The 17,877-nt window shown below is 38.9% G+C and overlaps 2 protein-coding genes across 2 annotated transcripts in view; one reads left to right on the top strand and one right to left on the bottom strand.

The window, feature by feature from the left end:
* Nucleotides 1-14,246, bottom strand: part of septin10 (septin 10) — a 30,420-nt gene extending 16,174 nt beyond the window's left edge. The window contains exons 1-5 of the mRNA XM_056271340.1: nucleotides 14,093-14,246; nucleotides 10,349-10,463; nucleotides 7,962-8,157; nucleotides 4,712-4,898; nucleotides 364-525 (exon numbers count right to left, since the gene is read on the bottom strand). Coding sequence (XP_056127315.1) covers nucleotides 364-525; nucleotides 4,712-4,898; nucleotides 7,962-8,157; nucleotides 10,349-10,463; nucleotides 14,093-14,122 — 690 coding nt within the window. The 5' untranslated portion in view covers nucleotides 14,123-14,246. The remainder of the gene's footprint in view (nucleotides 1-363; nucleotides 526-4,711; nucleotides 4,899-7,961; nucleotides 8,158-10,348; nucleotides 10,464-14,092) is intronic.
* A 453-nt stretch (nucleotides 14,247-14,699) lies between these two features.
* On the top strand, nucleotides 14,700-17,444 carry sowahca (sosondowah ankyrin repeat domain family Ca). Its single transcript, XM_056271339.1, has 2 exons — nucleotides 14,700-15,619; nucleotides 16,653-17,444. Exons 1-2 carry the CDS (start codon nucleotides 14,741-14,743, stop codon nucleotides 17,439-17,441), a joined length of 1,668 nt encoding a protein of 555 aa, XP_056127314.1. The 5' UTR covers nucleotides 14,700-14,740; the 3' UTR covers nucleotides 17,442-17,444.
* Nucleotides 17,445-17,877: the final 433 nt, after the last annotated feature.

Raw genomic sequence — 17,877 nt, 5'->3', positions numbered from 1 at the left:
ACCCGACGTAAGCTGTCACGAGACTATCTATGCTAGCCCGTAAGGGATAAAAAAAAATATTTTTTTTAAAACGCGGCACAGGCAACGACGGGCCGCACTAACATTAAACTTTAATGTCAAGTAGGGGGCCACAAAATTTCACCCCGCGGGCCAGGAGTTTGAGACCACTGCTTTACATGACGTATAAGATATTGATTTTACTTTTCCCCGATGCTCTAAAAAAAGCGCAAAATCGAATCGCAATTCTTTAAAAAGAAAACCGCGATACATATCATATCGGCACCAAAGTATCGAATCAGGCCTAATATACATGCAAATATTTCTTAAATATGTATTTATTTTAGTGTGATCTTCAGAACTCACATTCATCGCTGTGTTGATCTTCGCCACTGTTTCATCGTCAATCGGGAACTGGTAGATCTGCACGCCGTTGCTGACCAGCTCGCTCATGATCTTGATCTTGAACTTGTGTAACTCGCTCTTGGAGATGGTGTCGGCTTTAGCGATGACAGGAATGATGTTGACCTGAGGAACAGGAGCAGAGCGAGAACAGACTAAACTTAAAGGTGCAGTGTGTAGATTTTAGCGGCATCTAGCGGTTCGGTTCCGAGTTGCACTAATGGCTCCGCCCACTGCTCACCCCTCCCTTTTGAAGAAGCTACGGTGGCTCAAACGGGACAAACATATCATCGTCTGAGACAGCAGAGAATAGCCAGAGTAAGCCAAGTTTCTGTACCACAGTCCATTATAAACCACATCATGGATAAAGTTTACAAAGCCATAGTCAGGTGAGGATCAAGGGTCTTAATATATAATATAATAATAGTAATCAGCTGATTGTCTCACGAACGTAACCAGCACATTCTCCCCACATAGAAAACCCATAATACAGCGAGGGAGAAGAACCACATGAAACTATGCAACTATATATTTTTTCTAACAGGGAAGTAAAAGTTTAGCTGGCTAATATGAGCTGTTACTGTGGCTGAGCGGGTTAAAGCGTTAAGCCTTGTTTAAGCTCGACGCGTCCGCATGAGCGCAAAGGTGCGCGCGGCAGAAATGATGTGATTGTAACAGCGCGCGCGCCTCCGCATCCCCTAGACACCCTTTACAGGGTTCCCACTCTAAACCAAATGTCAAATTCCCTGACTTTCACTGACTAAAAAGATGACTTTCCATGACCTATAATGAATGGCAAAACAGGCCGCTGTTTTGCGGTGCACCGAGCAGACAAAAAACAGCCACAGACAGTGTTTTAAATCCAACCAATTTCAATGACAAACAATGTCCGATAGATCAGAAGTCATTCATTTCCTATGGAGAGTCACAAGGGGCTGCGTGAGGTGTTTTGGACAGTAAGATTTTTTTATGTTTTTTAAAGAAGACACTCCCCAAGCCTGCATTTATTTGATCCAAAGTACAGCAAAAACAGTACAATTTTGAAATATTCTTACTATTTAAAATAACTGTTTCTGTTTGAATATACAGTAGTCAACATTTGAAGTGGATCAAAAAAGTGCATCAAAGTTGTCCTAAGACAAGAACTCTTAAAAATCTTACTGTCCGAAAACTTTTGACTGGTAGTGTGGGTCTGAAATAATTATTTGATAAATATTAATTATTTAAGTCCTGGAAAACCCATAATATTTGTCCTTCAGAAGTAATGTTGGTAGTTTATCTAATGTGCATATATTGATTTATTAATTCTACCATGGTAAATTAATGAAGGTAAGGGCTGCGCATGATCAATTTTAAAATTATGTGCTACTGCCACTAGGGGCGAAATGCGACAATCGTATCCTAATGTCGTGTGCAGTGAAAAGGCTGCTTACCGTGACCCTTTTATAATGCTAAGTATGGCGCTCAAAATAGCCAAATCACAACAATACAGAAAGATGTGTGAAACAGCGCGATAAAAAAAATCGGTATAGAAAAATTACATTTTGATAAATGGAAACTAAAATTTAAAGCAACAAACTAAATTCCCTGATATTCCATGACTTGGACAAAAAATATATAAAATGTCTGGAATAGACCTTTTAAAATTCCATGACATTCCAGAAATTCCATGACCCGTGGGAACCCTGCCTTTACTACACACAAATTATTAAATAATAATGAATAAAAATGTTTTTTTTTTCTCTGGTTTTGAAAACTCTTCGCGATCGACTTAAAATGCTTCCAAGATTGGACTTGTCGCCCGCGATCGGCGGGTTGGTGACTCCTGTAACGTTACTGTTTACGGTCAATAGTACTAATCAGCTGATAGCAAAGCCATAGCACAGCGAGGGAGAAGAACTAAGTTACATGAAACAATCCAACAACATATTTTACACCACTGACAAGGGGAAAGTCACTACTCACGGTGTCTATGGCTAGCTTCTAGCTTTCTGCGGCTTCTCTTTCAAGGTAGTGACGAAACGCGCTCTGTAGCGCTGTGTGTTCGCTGTGTGTGTTCGCTGTCGGCTACGGTAGAAACATGACGTCACAATATGGCGACCTTCATAGAAGGGGATTCCCGCGCCTATGTAGATATAAATGTCTCATTCTAAGGTTATAAAAACATAACGGCTCATTGAGTAAGGTCTTTATACACCACTGAACACATAGTTATGGATCTTATATTGCATTTCTGTCAATAGAACCTCAGAAATATTACACATTGCACCTTTAAACAGGAGAACTAAACATAGAGAAACCACAGGTTCGGTTTCAGAACGAACATCTCAGACATTCCTTCTCTTTACAGAGAACAAACACAGTTCTGCCAAAACCAAAAGTCTCTATTCAAACGAAGCCAAACCTTAATTATTATATTGCATTTACATTTATTCATTTAGCAGATGCTTTTATCCAAAGCGACTTACAAATGAGAATAGAAGCGGTTAAAGTGCTGTGACCCTTCCCAGTTTAATCTAACATTACAGACTGAATCTGTAAACATAACATCTGTTCTGCTGCTTCCTCACACTGAATTAGAGGATTTTAAAAAGGCATACACAAGTTTATAAATAAGTTTTCCAGCAGGTTTACTCAATCATCTCGTCCAGATGAAACAGTCCTGACCGCTTTCTTCTCATGCCTTCAGGTCGTGTCTGAACAGTCTGGTATTCACAAGATTCATTCACAACAACGCAAAAAACAACAACAACCCAGAATGCACGACTTTTCACGTCATTTAACGTGTTAAAAAATTGGGTCAAATGGTTTCCATACAATTTGGCACAAAAATGGCACTATTGAAAACCACTAAAATATCTATTTCTATTGTGTTAGAGGTCAATTTGACCCACATATTTTTATGTTCAAAACTAGCTGCACAAACATGAGTATTTGCACATTGGGATGCAAATAACTACAAGTATAAATAATATCTAACATTATTTATATTTGGTGTAATAGTATGTATTGCTATTTGTACTAATTCTACCTTTTTGTCTGGTTCTCAAACCCTTATAACGGTAAAATGTTTTTTCACATTTCTTCAACAAACTAGCAACAAAAAGTAAACTTAAGTTTAATAAGTTCTTATGTATTTCATATTTTAGTGTTTGACAAGCTATAATTAAGGTTTTCTGTTTTTCAAAGTGTTGATTTTCTGGCAAATTGCATGGAAATTCGTGATTATTGATTTGTTTTCGTGATTATATTGATTAATCGTCTAATTGTGGGTATTCGATCTAATCGCAATTAAGATAACCGCGATAATTGTGCTGTCACATTTAGCCAAAGACTATAGAAAAACACTGTTATAAAGTCCACAAAGATTGTCAAAGGTCTTCGTTCATATAAAATGGGTTGTGGGTTTAATCAGACTGCATTATATTTTATATTATATCATGAAACATTGTCGAACTGTGTCAAAAATTTGCATGCAACACACATGAACCTAAATGAGAAATATACACAAACATTTCAAGAAATAAATAGTTTAAACAGTGTTTCAGTCATTTTGAAAATCGAATGTGGGTCAAACTGATCCAAACACAACAGGATTAAAGAATCATGCGGAAATAAATTGATTTACGTTTAAAGGGGTCCTATAATGCCCTTTTATTTCTTAAAATAAGTCTTTGATGTCGCCAGAGGATGTTTATGAAGTTTTAGCTCAAAATACCCCACAGATATTTTTTATAGCATGTTAATATTATCACTTTTTGAGGGTGAGCAAAAACGCACCGTTTCTGTGTGTGTCCCTTTAAATGCAAATGAGCCGCTGCTCCCGGCACAGGGGGCGGAGCTACAACAGTGTGACCTGAACATTTCTAAAACTTTTAGCCTTTTATGCTCAAACCGGAGCCGGACAAAGATGTAGAGACTCAAGAAGAACATTTCTGAATGGTTAGTTGATGAATTTATGTAGCTGATGTGTCATTGATTAGCATATTCTGTCATGATAATCTATAAATCGTGTTCCGGGGGCGGGTTTATGTAAATTTTAGGGTTGGTGATGTCACTAACCCAGGAGGAAGCTCGTGTAGTTCTACCAGCCGTTTGTTGTAGTCCTTAAAAAGCAATTTCTTTAAAAGAAAAGCTCTCCCTTTGCTTTGAGCTTTGAGTGTTGTAACTTTGCAGATGTTGTTTATTCTCAAACTGCAACATTACACACTGACTAAAGTTAGAAAAGTGAAATCATAATCAACCACCGCTTTAACTTGTGAACATTGGCTGTTAGTTTCAAACGCATGTGTGGAAAACATGACGGTCTAACCTTACTGTCCAGCTTCTTCATCGTGACCAGATCCAAGGATTTGAGCGAGTGTCCCGAGGGAGCGATGAAGTACAGGCAGGCGTGGATCCGGGAGTCGTGGTAGTTATGAAGAGAGCGCTTAATCTTCAGCTCCTCTTGTAAGTACGACTCAAACTGTGTGTCAATGTAATCCACTATGTGCTGGTAACTGGAAGAGAGAGAGGGAGAGCTTCAATATATGCACAAATGTTTTAGTTTTTTTCTTAAATATGATTTTTCATTATTTACATTCTGTGGTGAGCAGGACGGCCGAGGGACGTGAGAGAACGTCGTGAGGCCGGTGGTGCGATTGCTAATGAGCAGCACCTGGGAAGCACACCGGTCTCGCATCTCTCACGGAGGAGCGGAAGCATAAAGGGGGAGCGACGGAGTGGATGATCGAGAGAGGAACAGGCCTGCTTTTGTTTGTTTTATTTTATTTTATTTTGGGTAGCCAGCAGTTCCGTGAGGGACTGCTGGCAGGTATTGTGTTTATTTCATTTAAATAAAGTTTTAATTTGATTGTCCGCCGGTTCCCGCCTCCTTCTTCCCTGAACATTGCTACACATTCATTCACTTTTAATGTACTACAACAATGGTGCATCACTATCAAATAAAAAAGTGCATCCAAACAATTGCACAATTCAAAATACTCTCCCCGTCTGCCAATGGTCATGGTAAACCGGAAAAACCGGCCACTCCCACAAACTAATGCCATTGGTGGAGACAGTAAGGTAATTTACATAATACTATAATCAAAATACTGTGGGTTTTTGTGCAGTCGAGCAACAGTTTTATCCGCATACATCCAGTACATTGACTTAAACTCTTAAAGCGATATATACTGTATAGCAATGAATATATACTTAAAGCGATATATACTTCATATGTCAACTGCTTTATTTTTTATTAAAATGTACAATACTAGAGGGTAAAAAGAAAGGCGAATCATTAGTGTATATATATATATATATATATATATATACTTTATTTATATATTGTGTGTGTGTGTGTGTACATACACTCACCGGCCACTTTATTAGGTACCCCATGCTAGTAACGGGTTGGACCCCCTTTTGCCTTCAGAACTGCCTCAATTCTTCGTGGCATAGATTCAACAAGGTGCTGGAAGCATTCCTCAGGGAGTTTGGTCCATATTGACATGATGGCATCACACAGTTGCCGCAGATTTGTCGGCTGCACATCCATGATGCGAATCTCCCGTTCCACCACATCCCAAAGATGCTCTATTGGGTTGAGATCTGGTGACTGTGGAGGCCATTTTAGTACAGTGAACTCATTGTCATGTTCAAGAAACCAATTTGAAATGATTAGAGCTTTGTGACATGGTGGAAGTAGCCATCAGAGGATGGGTACATGGTGGCCATAAAGGGATGGACATGGTCAGAAACAATGCTGAGGTAGGCCGTGGCATTTAAACGATGCCCAATTGGCACTAAGGGGCCTAAAGTGTGCCAGGAAAACATCCCCCACACCATTACACCACCACCACCAGCCTGCACAGTGGTAACAAGGCATGATGGTTCCATGTTCTCATTCTGTTTACGCCAAATTCTGACTCTAACATCTGAATGTCTCAACAGAAATCGAGACTCATCAGACCAGGCAACATTTTTCCAGTCTTCAACTGTTCAATTTTGGTGAGCTCTTGCAAATTGTAGCCTCTTTTTCCTATTTGTAGTGGAGATGAGTGGTACCCGGTGGAGTCTTCTGCTGTTGTAGCCCATCCGCCTCAAGGTTGTGCGTGTTGTGGCTTCACAAATGCTTTGCTGCATACCTCGGTTGTAACGAGTGGTTATTTCAGTCACTGTTGCCCTTCTATCAGCTCGAACCAGTCTGGCCATTCTCCTCTGACCTCTGGCATCAACAAGGCATTTCCGCCCACAGAACTGCCGCTCACTGGATGTTTTTTCTTTTTCGGACCATTCTCTGTAAACCCTAGAGATGGTTGTGCGTGAAAATCCCAGTAGATTAGCAGTTTCTGAAATACTCAGACCAGCCCTTCTGGCACCAACAATCATGCCACGTTCAAAGTCACTCAAATCAACTTTCTTCCCCATACTGATGCTCGGTTTGAACTGCAGGAGATTGTCTTGACCATGTCTACATGCCTAAATGCACTGAGTTGCCGCCATGTGATTGGCTGCTTAGAAATTAAGTGTTAACGAGCAGTTGGACAGGTGTACCTAATAAAGTGGCCGGTGAGTGTATATATACACTGTGTGTGTGTGTGTATGTGTGTGTGTGTGTGTGTGTGTGTGTGTGTGTGTGTGTGTGTGTGTGAGTGAGAAACAGGAGCATTTCAACTGCTTTATTAATTATATCATTGCAAAATATAAATATATTATCGCCCAGCTTTAATCTACTATAAGGCATGAGGAAATTAAGATGTTATAAGCATTAAAGCTGCTTTGAAAGATTGTGTATAGATTTGACTTGAATAATGCATACAGACTGATGCAATATCTTGCTGAATTAAGTTAAGCAACAATTGCATTATTCAGGTCTGGCAATTTCGGTAAAAAAAAACCCCGAATAGTTTTTCTTCAATTTATTAAATATTTTAAACTGTCAAAATTATTGTTTTAGTTTGATAGAAATTGAACTGAGCCAGAGAGAGCCGTTGTCATGAAACCGCTTCACAAACTGTCTTTTCTAACACACTTTATCATTATTTCTGTCTTACAATTATTCAGATTATCACTGGATAAAGGTTTATAGTTCAGATATAAACACTGATGTCTACAGTAGTGATCAAAATAGAGTAAATCACCTTTTGAATGTAACTTGATGCTTCAAATAACGATTGTGTCAATTACATCGTTACACCAGTAGGTGGCGACAGGTGACAGTTAAACATGTGTGAGTCATTGAATCATTCAAGAGATTCGTTCAAAAACGCTGATTCGTCCAGTAATGAAACAAGTGAAGTCTTTATGAGTGAGTCATTGAATCATTCACTCAAACCGATTTTTTTAAATAATTCATTCAGAATAATTCAATATTTTTTTTAAATAGACAGCAGCAATTAACATTTTGTAAGAAAATCTAGTAAATTACATGCTATTTTGTTTCATTGCCTGTTTAGAATCATGGGAGATTCTATTTGAAACAACAACAAAAATCATGATTATCAATTTATCTAGAATCGTGCAGCTCTAAAGTGCATGTTAACATACTTAACGTTATTAATGTAATTAACAGGACTGACCTCTCCTGCTTGTTCATCTGATCGCCAAAGCCGACGGTGTTAACCACAGTGAGCTTCAGACGGACATTACTCTCCTGAAGATCGTACGTCTGCGCTCGCAACTTCACCTTCGGTTCAAAATGAGAAGACTCGAAATTCTCAAAATTGGTGTTGAAAAGCGTGTCCATCAATGTTGATTTGCCAATCCCAGTTTCGCCTGTGAAAAAGAAAGATTTACGATATAAATGCTGCTGATTTCAGAAGTATTATTACCTGTATGCACTCATATTCACGACACAGATCTTGTTCAGGATGGACGTGAATGCTTGAAGTCACAGCAATATCGAAGCTTGTTTCTGCCACGGAATAAAGTAAAAAAGGTAATTGCGACTTTTTATCTCACGATTGCTTTTTTTTTTCTGAGTACTGCGATACAAACTCATAATTCTGACTTTTTTCCTCGCAATTGCGAATTTTATTTCCCCCCGAATCTGACTGTTTTCTCAGAATTTATTTAAACTCGCAATTCTGACTTTTTTCTCGCAATTCTGAATTTGTTTCCCACAATTCTGACTTTTTTCATGCAATTCTGAATTTGTTTCCCACAATTCTGACTTTTTTCATGCAATTCTGAGTTTATTTTCCACAATTCGGACTTTTTACACGCAATTCTAAGTTTATATCCCACAATTCTGACTTTTTTCTCGCAATTCTGAGTTTATTTTCCACAATTCGGACTTTTTACACGCAATTCTAAGTTTATATCCCACAATTCTGACTTTTTACACGCAATTCTGAGTTTATATCCCACAATTATGAGTTTATATCCCACAATTCTGACTTTTTTGTCGCAATTCTGAGTTTATATCCCTCAATTCTGAGTTTATTTCCCACAATTCTGACTTTTTTCTCACAATTACGAGTTTATATCCCACAATTCTGACTTTTTTCTCACAATTACGAGTTTATTTCCCACAATTCTGACTTTTTTCTCACAATTACGAGTTTATATCCCACAATTCTGACTTTTTTCTCACAATTACGAATTTATATACCACAATTCTGACTTTTTTCATGCAATTCTAAGTTTATATCCCACAATTCTGACTTTTTACACGCAATTCTGAGTTTATATCCCACAATTATGAGTTTATATCCCACAATTCTGACTTTTTTGTCGCAATTCTGAGTTTATATCCCTCAATTCTGAGTTTATTTCCCACAATTCTGACTTTTTTCTCACAATTACGAGTTTATATCCCACAATTCTGACTTTTTTCTCACAATTACGAGTTTATTTCCCACAATTCTGACTTTTTTCTCACAATTACGAGTTTATATCCCACAATTCTGACTTTTTTCTCACAATTACGAATTTATATACCACAATTCTGACTTTTTTCTCACAATTATGAATTTATATTCCACAATTCTGACTTTTTTCTCACAATTACGAGTTTATTTCCCACAATTCTGACTTGTTTCGCAATTACGAGTTTATACGAGTTTGTGTACAGCGGTAAAAATGCGAAATCAGACCATTCTGTTATTGCTTTACATCTTAAAATCATACAATCTAATTAAAATACAACTGCTCAAGCTACATGTGTGTAGCATCTTTGTTTGGATCGTGAATTCAGTGGTTGCCTCTAATTTCAAATGGCTACAGATTTTGTCAAAGGCCTGTAATAGAACACAAAAACAACAAATAAATTTACTTATAGAAAAAAAAAAAAAAATCGCTAACCAGTATCGAAATTGGCTAATTTGCTTGTAAAAAAAATAAATCTTAATTGGTCGCGAAAAATCATGATCGTTGCATGTTGTTTTCTATCAATTGCTAGTTTATATCTCACGATTCTGACTATTTTCACGCAATTGTGAATTTATTTCCAAAGATTCTGACTGTTTTCTCAGAATTTATATAAACTCGCAATTCTGACTTTTTCTCCCAATAGCGAATTTATTTTCCAAAATTCTGACCATTTCCTCAGAATTGTGATAGAAACTCGTATATCTGACTTTTTAATGCAATGACTTAAAGGACATAATCAGGTTTGCGAGAAAAATCTCAGAATTGTGAGTTTGTCACAATTCTGAGGAAAAGAGCCAGAATTGTGAGATAAAAAGAATTGTGGAGTATAAATTCTCAAATGCGAGAAAAAAGTCAGAATTGAGAGTTTATATCCCACAATTATTAAAAAGAATTGATATAAACTCGTAATGAAGTCAGAATTGTGGGATATAAACTCTAAAAAGTGCCAGAATATTCCGAGCCAGAAACAAGCAATCACCCACCATAACAATAATTAGCCTACCTTTTCAATGCATTTTTGGCAGCCGCATCTGTCAATCAATTCAAACTACCATAATGCACATCTCTAGTACTTTCCAGTCATTATCCTTACCAATGCAGAGGATGTTGAAGCAGAATCCCTGACTCGTGGACTTGTTCACCAGCTGATCTGGCAGACTGTCAAAGCCAACATGGCCTGATAGAGCCAGCGGACGGGCGTTCTTGTCCTGGAAGACACGAGTGAGAGAGAACATGAACACCTCGCTGTGACACTGGCCGCTGCTGCTAAACGCAGTGTTGGAAACCGACAGAGAGCTACAAGCTGCTTTTCAAATCATTCTAACATGTCTCTATCAGATTGACCCCAGTTAAAGGTGCAATGTGTAATATTTCTGAGGATCTATTGACAGAAATGCAGTATAAGATCCATAACTATGTTTTCAGTGGTGTGTAAAGACTAGGCCTGTAGCGGCGCGTTGCTGTTTCGTCCTCGATTCTGCAATGTTTCGGTCTCCCACGTGTGTGTGGCGAGCTGTGCCGCCGGGAACGGTGCAAAAAAATAAATACATAAATAAAGAAGCGTCGACAAAAAAATATGACGTCGACGAATTTTTGACGTCGAAGCGTCGACGTCATATTTTTTTGTCGACGCTTCTTTATTTATGTATTTATTTTTTTGCACCGTTCCCGGCGGCACAGCTCGCCACACACACGTGGGAGACCGAAACATTGCAGAATCGAGGACGAAACAGCAACCTCTTCACAGAATTCACAACAAAGCCATGCAAAAGTCCCAACAAAAGAAAAAGTCCTAAAAAAACCCCAGCTCGCACTAAATCATCGAAGGTATGGGAATACTTCAAATTTAGTCCCAAACGTAAAGGTATCGTTATTTGCGCTCTTTGTCAAATGGAGTTGACATCCCAAGTCTCCCGCATAGTGATAGCGGCTCCCTGATGACCGCAAATTAGTTAAAATCTCCCGGAATCTAGAGCTCGCGAGCTCCAAACCGTGTAGCGCGCGCAGAGAGGGAGAGAGCGAGAGACCTTGTGCGTGTGTGCCTTATGAAGCGCATGTAAACCCCACCCCCCGTCAACAAAACCGAAAAATCAGTCCGGATGTTTTTTATGAGCACTGAAAACATTAAAATGAGCACCACATCCAAGTGTGATAGGGCTCATTTGAGTAGCCTACCAAACATTTTACAGTGTAGATACTCTGTAAGAACCAGATCAAAATTGTTGTGCATTGAATGTGCACTCCTGCAATTTCCATGTTACAAAAAAGAATCGTTCAATTAGTCGTTAGATTAGTCGACTAATCGATAAAATAATCGACAGACTAATCGTTTAATTAATAATCGTTTACCCCAGCCCTAGTAAAGACCTTACTCGTTAACTTACCGTTATGTTTTTATTACCTTAGAATAAGACATTTATATCTACATAACCGCGGGACCCCCTTTTATGAAGGTCGACATATTGTGACGTCATGTTTCTACCGTAGCCGACAGCGAACACAGAGCGCGTTTCGTCACTACCCTGTAAGAGAAGCCGCAGAAAGCTAGAAGCTAGCCATAAACACCGTGAGTAGTGACTTTCCCCTTGTCAGTGGTGTAAAATATGTTGTTGGATTGTTTCATGTAACTTAGTTCTTCTCCCTCGCTGTGTTATGGCTTTACTATCAGCTGATTAGTACTATTGACCGTAAACAGTAACGTTACAGGAGTCACCAACCCGCCAATCTTGGAAGCATTTTAAGTCGATCGCGAAGAGTTTTCAAAACCAGAGAAAAAAAAACATTTTTATTCATTATTATTTAATAATTTGTTACGATCGCTGTTACGATCACGTCATTTCTGCCGCGCGCACCTTTGCGCTCATGCGGACGCGTCGAGTTTAAACAAGGCTTAACGCTTTAACCCGCTCAGCCACAGTAACAGCTCATATTAGCCAGCTAAACTTTTACTACCCTGTTAGAAAAAATATATAGTTGCATAGATTCATGTGGTTCTTCTCCCTCGCTGTATTATGGGTTTGCTATGTGGGGAGAATGTGCTGGTTACGTTCGTGAGACAATCAGCTGATTACTATTATTATATTATATATTAAGACCCTTGATCCTCACCTGACTATGGCTTTGTAAACTTTATCCATGATGTGGTTTATAATGGACTGTGGTACAGAAACTTGGCTTACTCTGGCTATTCTCTGCTGTCTCAGACGACGATATGTTTGTCCCGTTTCAGCCACCGTAGCTTCTTCAAAAGGGAGGGGTGAGCAGTGGGCGGAGCCATTAGTGCAACTCGCAACCGAACCGCTAGATGTCGCTAAAATCTACACACTGCACCTTTAATAGATATCATAACTCATACTTCACACAGTTTCACATCTTTCAATTTGACAAAAATTGGTCTCACGGCCTTCATCAGGGATACAAACATTCAAACTCAATCCCTTTTAAAATAATCACATGACCAATCAATGTAAAGATCCATTTGCAACCAATTAGGCTAACTAACGCCACATCATCATCATCATCACACATCTTTCAATTTTAATAGATTCTCAAAGTGGCGTCAGACTTCTAGATCTGCTGAATATTCGATATAAGATGTATAGCAATAATTGATTTTAAGGATGCATCGATATGAAAATTTTGGCCGATATCGTTAATTTCTTTATATTTGAAAGCCGATAACCAGTATATTGGACGATAAATCTAAATCCAAATTTTTATATCATTTTTAAAAGCCTGATTACAAAAATCAAAGTCTCATCATGCAGACAAATATAATGATGTTCTTATTATAATTGTGTGAGCCGATATGACAGACTAGCGCTGCACTTTACTGTATTTTACTTTTTTTTAAAAGTGATTCTAATCATATTTAAAGCAATTCAAAGCCATCATGTTGACCAGTTCGAATCTGAAGTGTCTCAGCTGAAGGATATAATCCATTATTTAACGGCTTTAATATATCAGCCAAATTTTAAACATTAAAAATGAACATATAAAGCCTGGGCTATCAGCAGATAGCGTTATGGTGTCCAATTATATCGTGCATCCCTAATTGCTTTAACAGAAAACGTCAAATATTCCTAACAGGTTAATAACTTCACAGTATACTTCTTTAAAAAAAAAAACATCAAATGAAATATTATCAACTGTTTCCAACATTGATAATAAATAATTAATAAATGAGCATCAAATCATAATATATTAGAGTGATTTCTGAAGGATCATGTGACACTGAAGACTGGAGTAATGATGCTGAAAATTCAGCTTTGCATCACGGAAATAAATGATATTTTAAAGTACATTCAAATAGAAAACCACTCTTTTAAATTTTAATAATATTTCTCAATATTGGCCTACTGTTTTTTTCTGTATTTTTGATCAAATAAATGCAGCCTTGATGAGCATAAGAGACTGCTTTCAAAATTCACATTAAAAATAGTAATGTTTACAAACAATTCATATTCATACATCATATACATACATGTATTCAAATAGATAAATCAGATAACTCTATTCGAATCGATTATTTGGATGTTTGTATTTTGATTAACGATTGATAAATATATTAAGGTTTCTCATTCAGATTCATAAATCAGATACATGTATTAAAATAGATAGCCTAAATCAGATAACTCTATTCGAATCGATTAATCGGGTGTTTGTATTCATGTTGTTTGTATAAAAGAGGAGCGGCAGTGAGTGAAATAGTTGAGCGCCGCCGGTCCAGACACTCCCAAGCGCGCTCACGCCAACTCACTCCCACTGTCACAAACTTCACACAGTCATAGAAACGAGAAAAGAGTCAGAACCTGGAATATGTGGATCTCAAACGTACCATCTGTCGAACCACATCAGAGGATGCCATTTGCGCGCAGGAAATTTGCAAATATTTGGTGAAATCTCGGTTCTCTTTCGGGTGAAAGTCAAAAGTTGCTGTGACCCGCCTCGTCCAAATAATTCCAGCTGACACACCACTGGGAACATCTGCGCTACCATTTCGCAGTTTTTGAGAGGGTTTTGTCTGAATTTTAGTCGACAGAGTTTTACGACTTCACATGCCAAATATGTTAGCGAGCACTTTCATTCACCTTTATAACATTTTTAACCCAAATGAAAGCTACAACGCATTGTCGACTTCATTAAATATTACCTCTAATGTTCAGAATATTCTCAATCCCCCTTGTCCCAGCAAAGTGGTACGTTCCAAGTACGGACTCGCCCTGAGTACTGAGGAGATGTAACTGGAAGCCATTTTGGCTCAACTCGAAGCCGCCTGCAGCGTTAACGCCGAGCGCGTTTGAGCCAGAATGAAGGTTCCCTGTACTCCAGTTTCACATCAGTGATTTTATTCTCCCAAGAGGAGTTGCTAGGATGCAAACATCATTATAAGCTCTACCGACCCCTGTCTGACACACTGCGTACAGTACTCAATCTCATCTACAACCTACTTTTAATACAAGACGCCCAGACAAACGATTTATCGATGTCCGATGACGTTAATTTATTCAATCGCTTATGTATAAATATAAAACATGATATAATGGCGACGGGGTGCACGCAAGAATCCGTTCTGGACTTTCTATTGGAAAACGGGGGGCGTGTGAAAAACAAGGACTTGATAGCGCATTTCAAAGTCTTCCTAAGCAGTGAAAATACGAAGCGAGCCGTGTTAAAAGAGAGATTTAAGCGTTTTGTGGACAATATCGCGTACGTGAAGCAGGAAAACGGGGAGAAAGTGGTGTGTTTGAAGAAGAAGTACAGATACGCGGAGATACGGAGCGGGCGCGCGCAGGATGAGAAGCCCGATGATGTGGATGATAATGATGATGATGATGAAGAAGACGTCAATAAAGGATTGAATGCTTTGCATTTAGCAGAGAACGGCAATGTTAAGGCAGAAACGGGTGAAAAACATGATCTGAATATAAAATCTGAGGTGCACGCAGGCGCTGTGACTGTCAGAGATGCTGAATGTGAGGAGGTGTGTGTGTCAGACATCGCACTGATCGAGAAAGACAGTTCTTCCGTTTCTCACTGTGATCTCTCAGAGGGATCAAATGATAATGATAGCAAATCAAGTGTTCCAGAGCTTTCCAATGCCCAGCCAACCGGACAGCCGGAATCTAGGGCAGGGGAACTGGAGTTGGAGGCTCCAGTTGGCAAAGCTTGCGTCACATTATCATCATCATCTTCATCACAGGTCATCACTATTCGCCGGAGAACATCGAGGGGATCTCAGCGCAGTTTGCTGGGCTCTTCTGAGGATGGTGCACAGCCACATGATGGACAGTCTGAGGAGGCCAGCACCCCGAAAGGCAGCCGCAAGAACTTCATAGAGCTCATGAAGAGCAGTTCTCCACAGGTGAGACTGACTGGCGCAAATGCCTGCAATATAATGCATATAATGTGTAATACAAATGCACTTAATGCATATGCACGTAATATATAATGCAAATGCACATCATATATAATGTAAATGCTCATAATGCACATACTATATAATCTAAATGCATATAATGAATAATGCAAATGCACAAACTGTAATACATATAATATGAATGCACATAAAGCATATTAATATATAACGTTAATCCAAACCAATATAATATATAATGTAAATGCACATAATGCATGTAATATATAATGTAAATGCACAAACTGTAACGCATATATCAAAATACATATAATATATAATGCAAATGCTCATAATGCATATAATATAAAATGAAAATGAAAATACTGTAATGCATATAATATATAATCCAAATGCATGTAATATATAATGCAAATGCATATAATATATAATGCAAATGCACGGATTGTAATCCATAATAACATATAATACGAATGCACATAAAGCATTAAATATGTAATCTAATTGCACGTATTGTAATGCATAATGCAAATGCTAATAATGCATATAATATATAATGCAAGTACTGTAATGCATATAATATATAATGCAAATGCACGCACTGTAATGCATATAATATATAATACGAATCCACGTAAAGCATAGGCTATAATATATAATGCAAATGCACGTAAAGCATATAATATATAATATGAATGCACGTAAAGCATACAATATATAATGCACATGCACGTATTGTAATCCATAATAATACGAATGCACATAAAGCATTTAATATGAAATCTAATTGCACGTACTGTAATGCGTAATGCAAATGCTAATAATGCATATAATATATAATGCACATGCACGTACTGTAATCCATAATAACATATAATACAAATGCACATAAAGCATTTAATATGAAATCTAATTGCACGTACTGTAATGCGTAAGGCAAATGCTAATAATGCATATAATATATAATGCAAATGCACATAATGCATATGATATATGATGTGTACATGTAATACACATGCAGGTGAGGCGCTCCCTGGTGCATCGCAGCCACGGCCACATGTCCTGCAGAAACAGTGAGTTTAGATCGTCCTCTGTGGAGGAGGACTGTGCGTCGGTAACCTTAGACCCGCTGGAGCACGAGTGGATGATGTGTTCGGCAGATGGAGAATGGGACAGTCTCCAGCGGCTGCTCGTGTGTGAACCCGCACTCATCTCCAAGAGGGACTTCGTGACCGGCTTCATGTGTCTGCACTGGGCGGCCAAGCAAGGCAAACTCGAGCTCTTCGCAAAGCTGGTGGATTTCGCCAAGCGGAACAACGTGTGCATCGACGTAAACGCGCGGTCGAGCGCCGGCTACACACCCCTGCACCTCGCGGCCATGCACAATCACGTCGAGGTGGTGAAGCTCCTGGTCGGGGCTTACGATGCCGATGTGGACGTGAGGGATTACAGCGGGAAGAAAGCGTCTCAGTACCTGAAAGACACTGTCACAGGGGACATTAAAGACATTATAGGGGATTGCACGCACTCGGGTATGGAGAACGCGTCGGGAGCTGGCCGATGGAAGCTTCCCAGAGTCCTTCCGTCAAACCTGAACCCGCTTCGGCTGCTGAACCACCCCGAGGAGATCGCAGGAGATGCCAAACCGAGGTCTCTGTACCGGAAGTCCTCCATCGGGCGGATCCGGCTCCAGAGGAACCGCTTCAAAACGCAGATCGTCCACAGCACTTCATTCAGGGAGAACGAGGAAGGAGAGGATCCGCTCAAGAGCCCGGTCAAATCCAGGCCCGTTTCAAATCTCTTTGGCTGAGATGGGGGTGTGGGACGTATAATAGATGCATATGCAAATTATGCAAATCAGCAGCCTGACGGCGTGATTTAGATGTTTTGGAAACACTTTACTTAAAGAGTCCCTTTGTGGTGAAAATCAAGTTTTTAATGTGGTGTTTTTAAAATTAAACTCAGCATTGCTGAGTATTTTCTGCTTAAAACTGCAGTGAACCAAAGACAGTCTCAAAAACACGGTGTGAAATCGCTGGTGTTTCTGACGTCACAAACGACCTTGTAACCAATCAGATCAACGTGTGATCGCCAACCAGTGGATCTCTGAGCTGAGTGAGTGAGTGGAGGCGAGGCTCATTTGCATATTCATAGCACCGCGAATACTAAGTGAGGCAACACAGCAAGCAATTTTACGTTTAAAAGATGTCTAATAGCCGTTCAAACAGCCCAGACGACTAAACAAG

Source organism: Rhinichthys klamathensis, unplaced genomic scaffold, assembly GCF_029890125.1.
Source record: "Rhinichthys klamathensis goyatoka isolate OS25496 unplaced genomic scaffold, OSU_Roscu_1.1 h1tg000318l_1, whole genome shotgun sequence".
In the NCBI taxonomy this organism is placed as follows: Eukaryota; Metazoa; Chordata; class Actinopteri; order Cypriniformes; family Leuciscidae; genus Rhinichthys; species Rhinichthys klamathensis.
The sequence above is the reverse complement of the archived record's forward strand: the minus strand, read 5'-3'. Positions and strand labels throughout refer to the sequence as shown.

Bases quoted from the DNA above. Each gene is read 5' to 3' on its own strand.
- sowahca (XM_056271339.1), top strand. From the start codon at position 14,741: ATGTCCGATGACGTTAATTTATTCAATCGCTTATGTATAAATATAAAA. The intron at 15,620-16,652 runs GTGAGACTGACT...ATACACATGCAG, and splicing joins TGAAGAGCAGTTCTCCACAG to GTGAGGCGCTCCCTGGTGCA.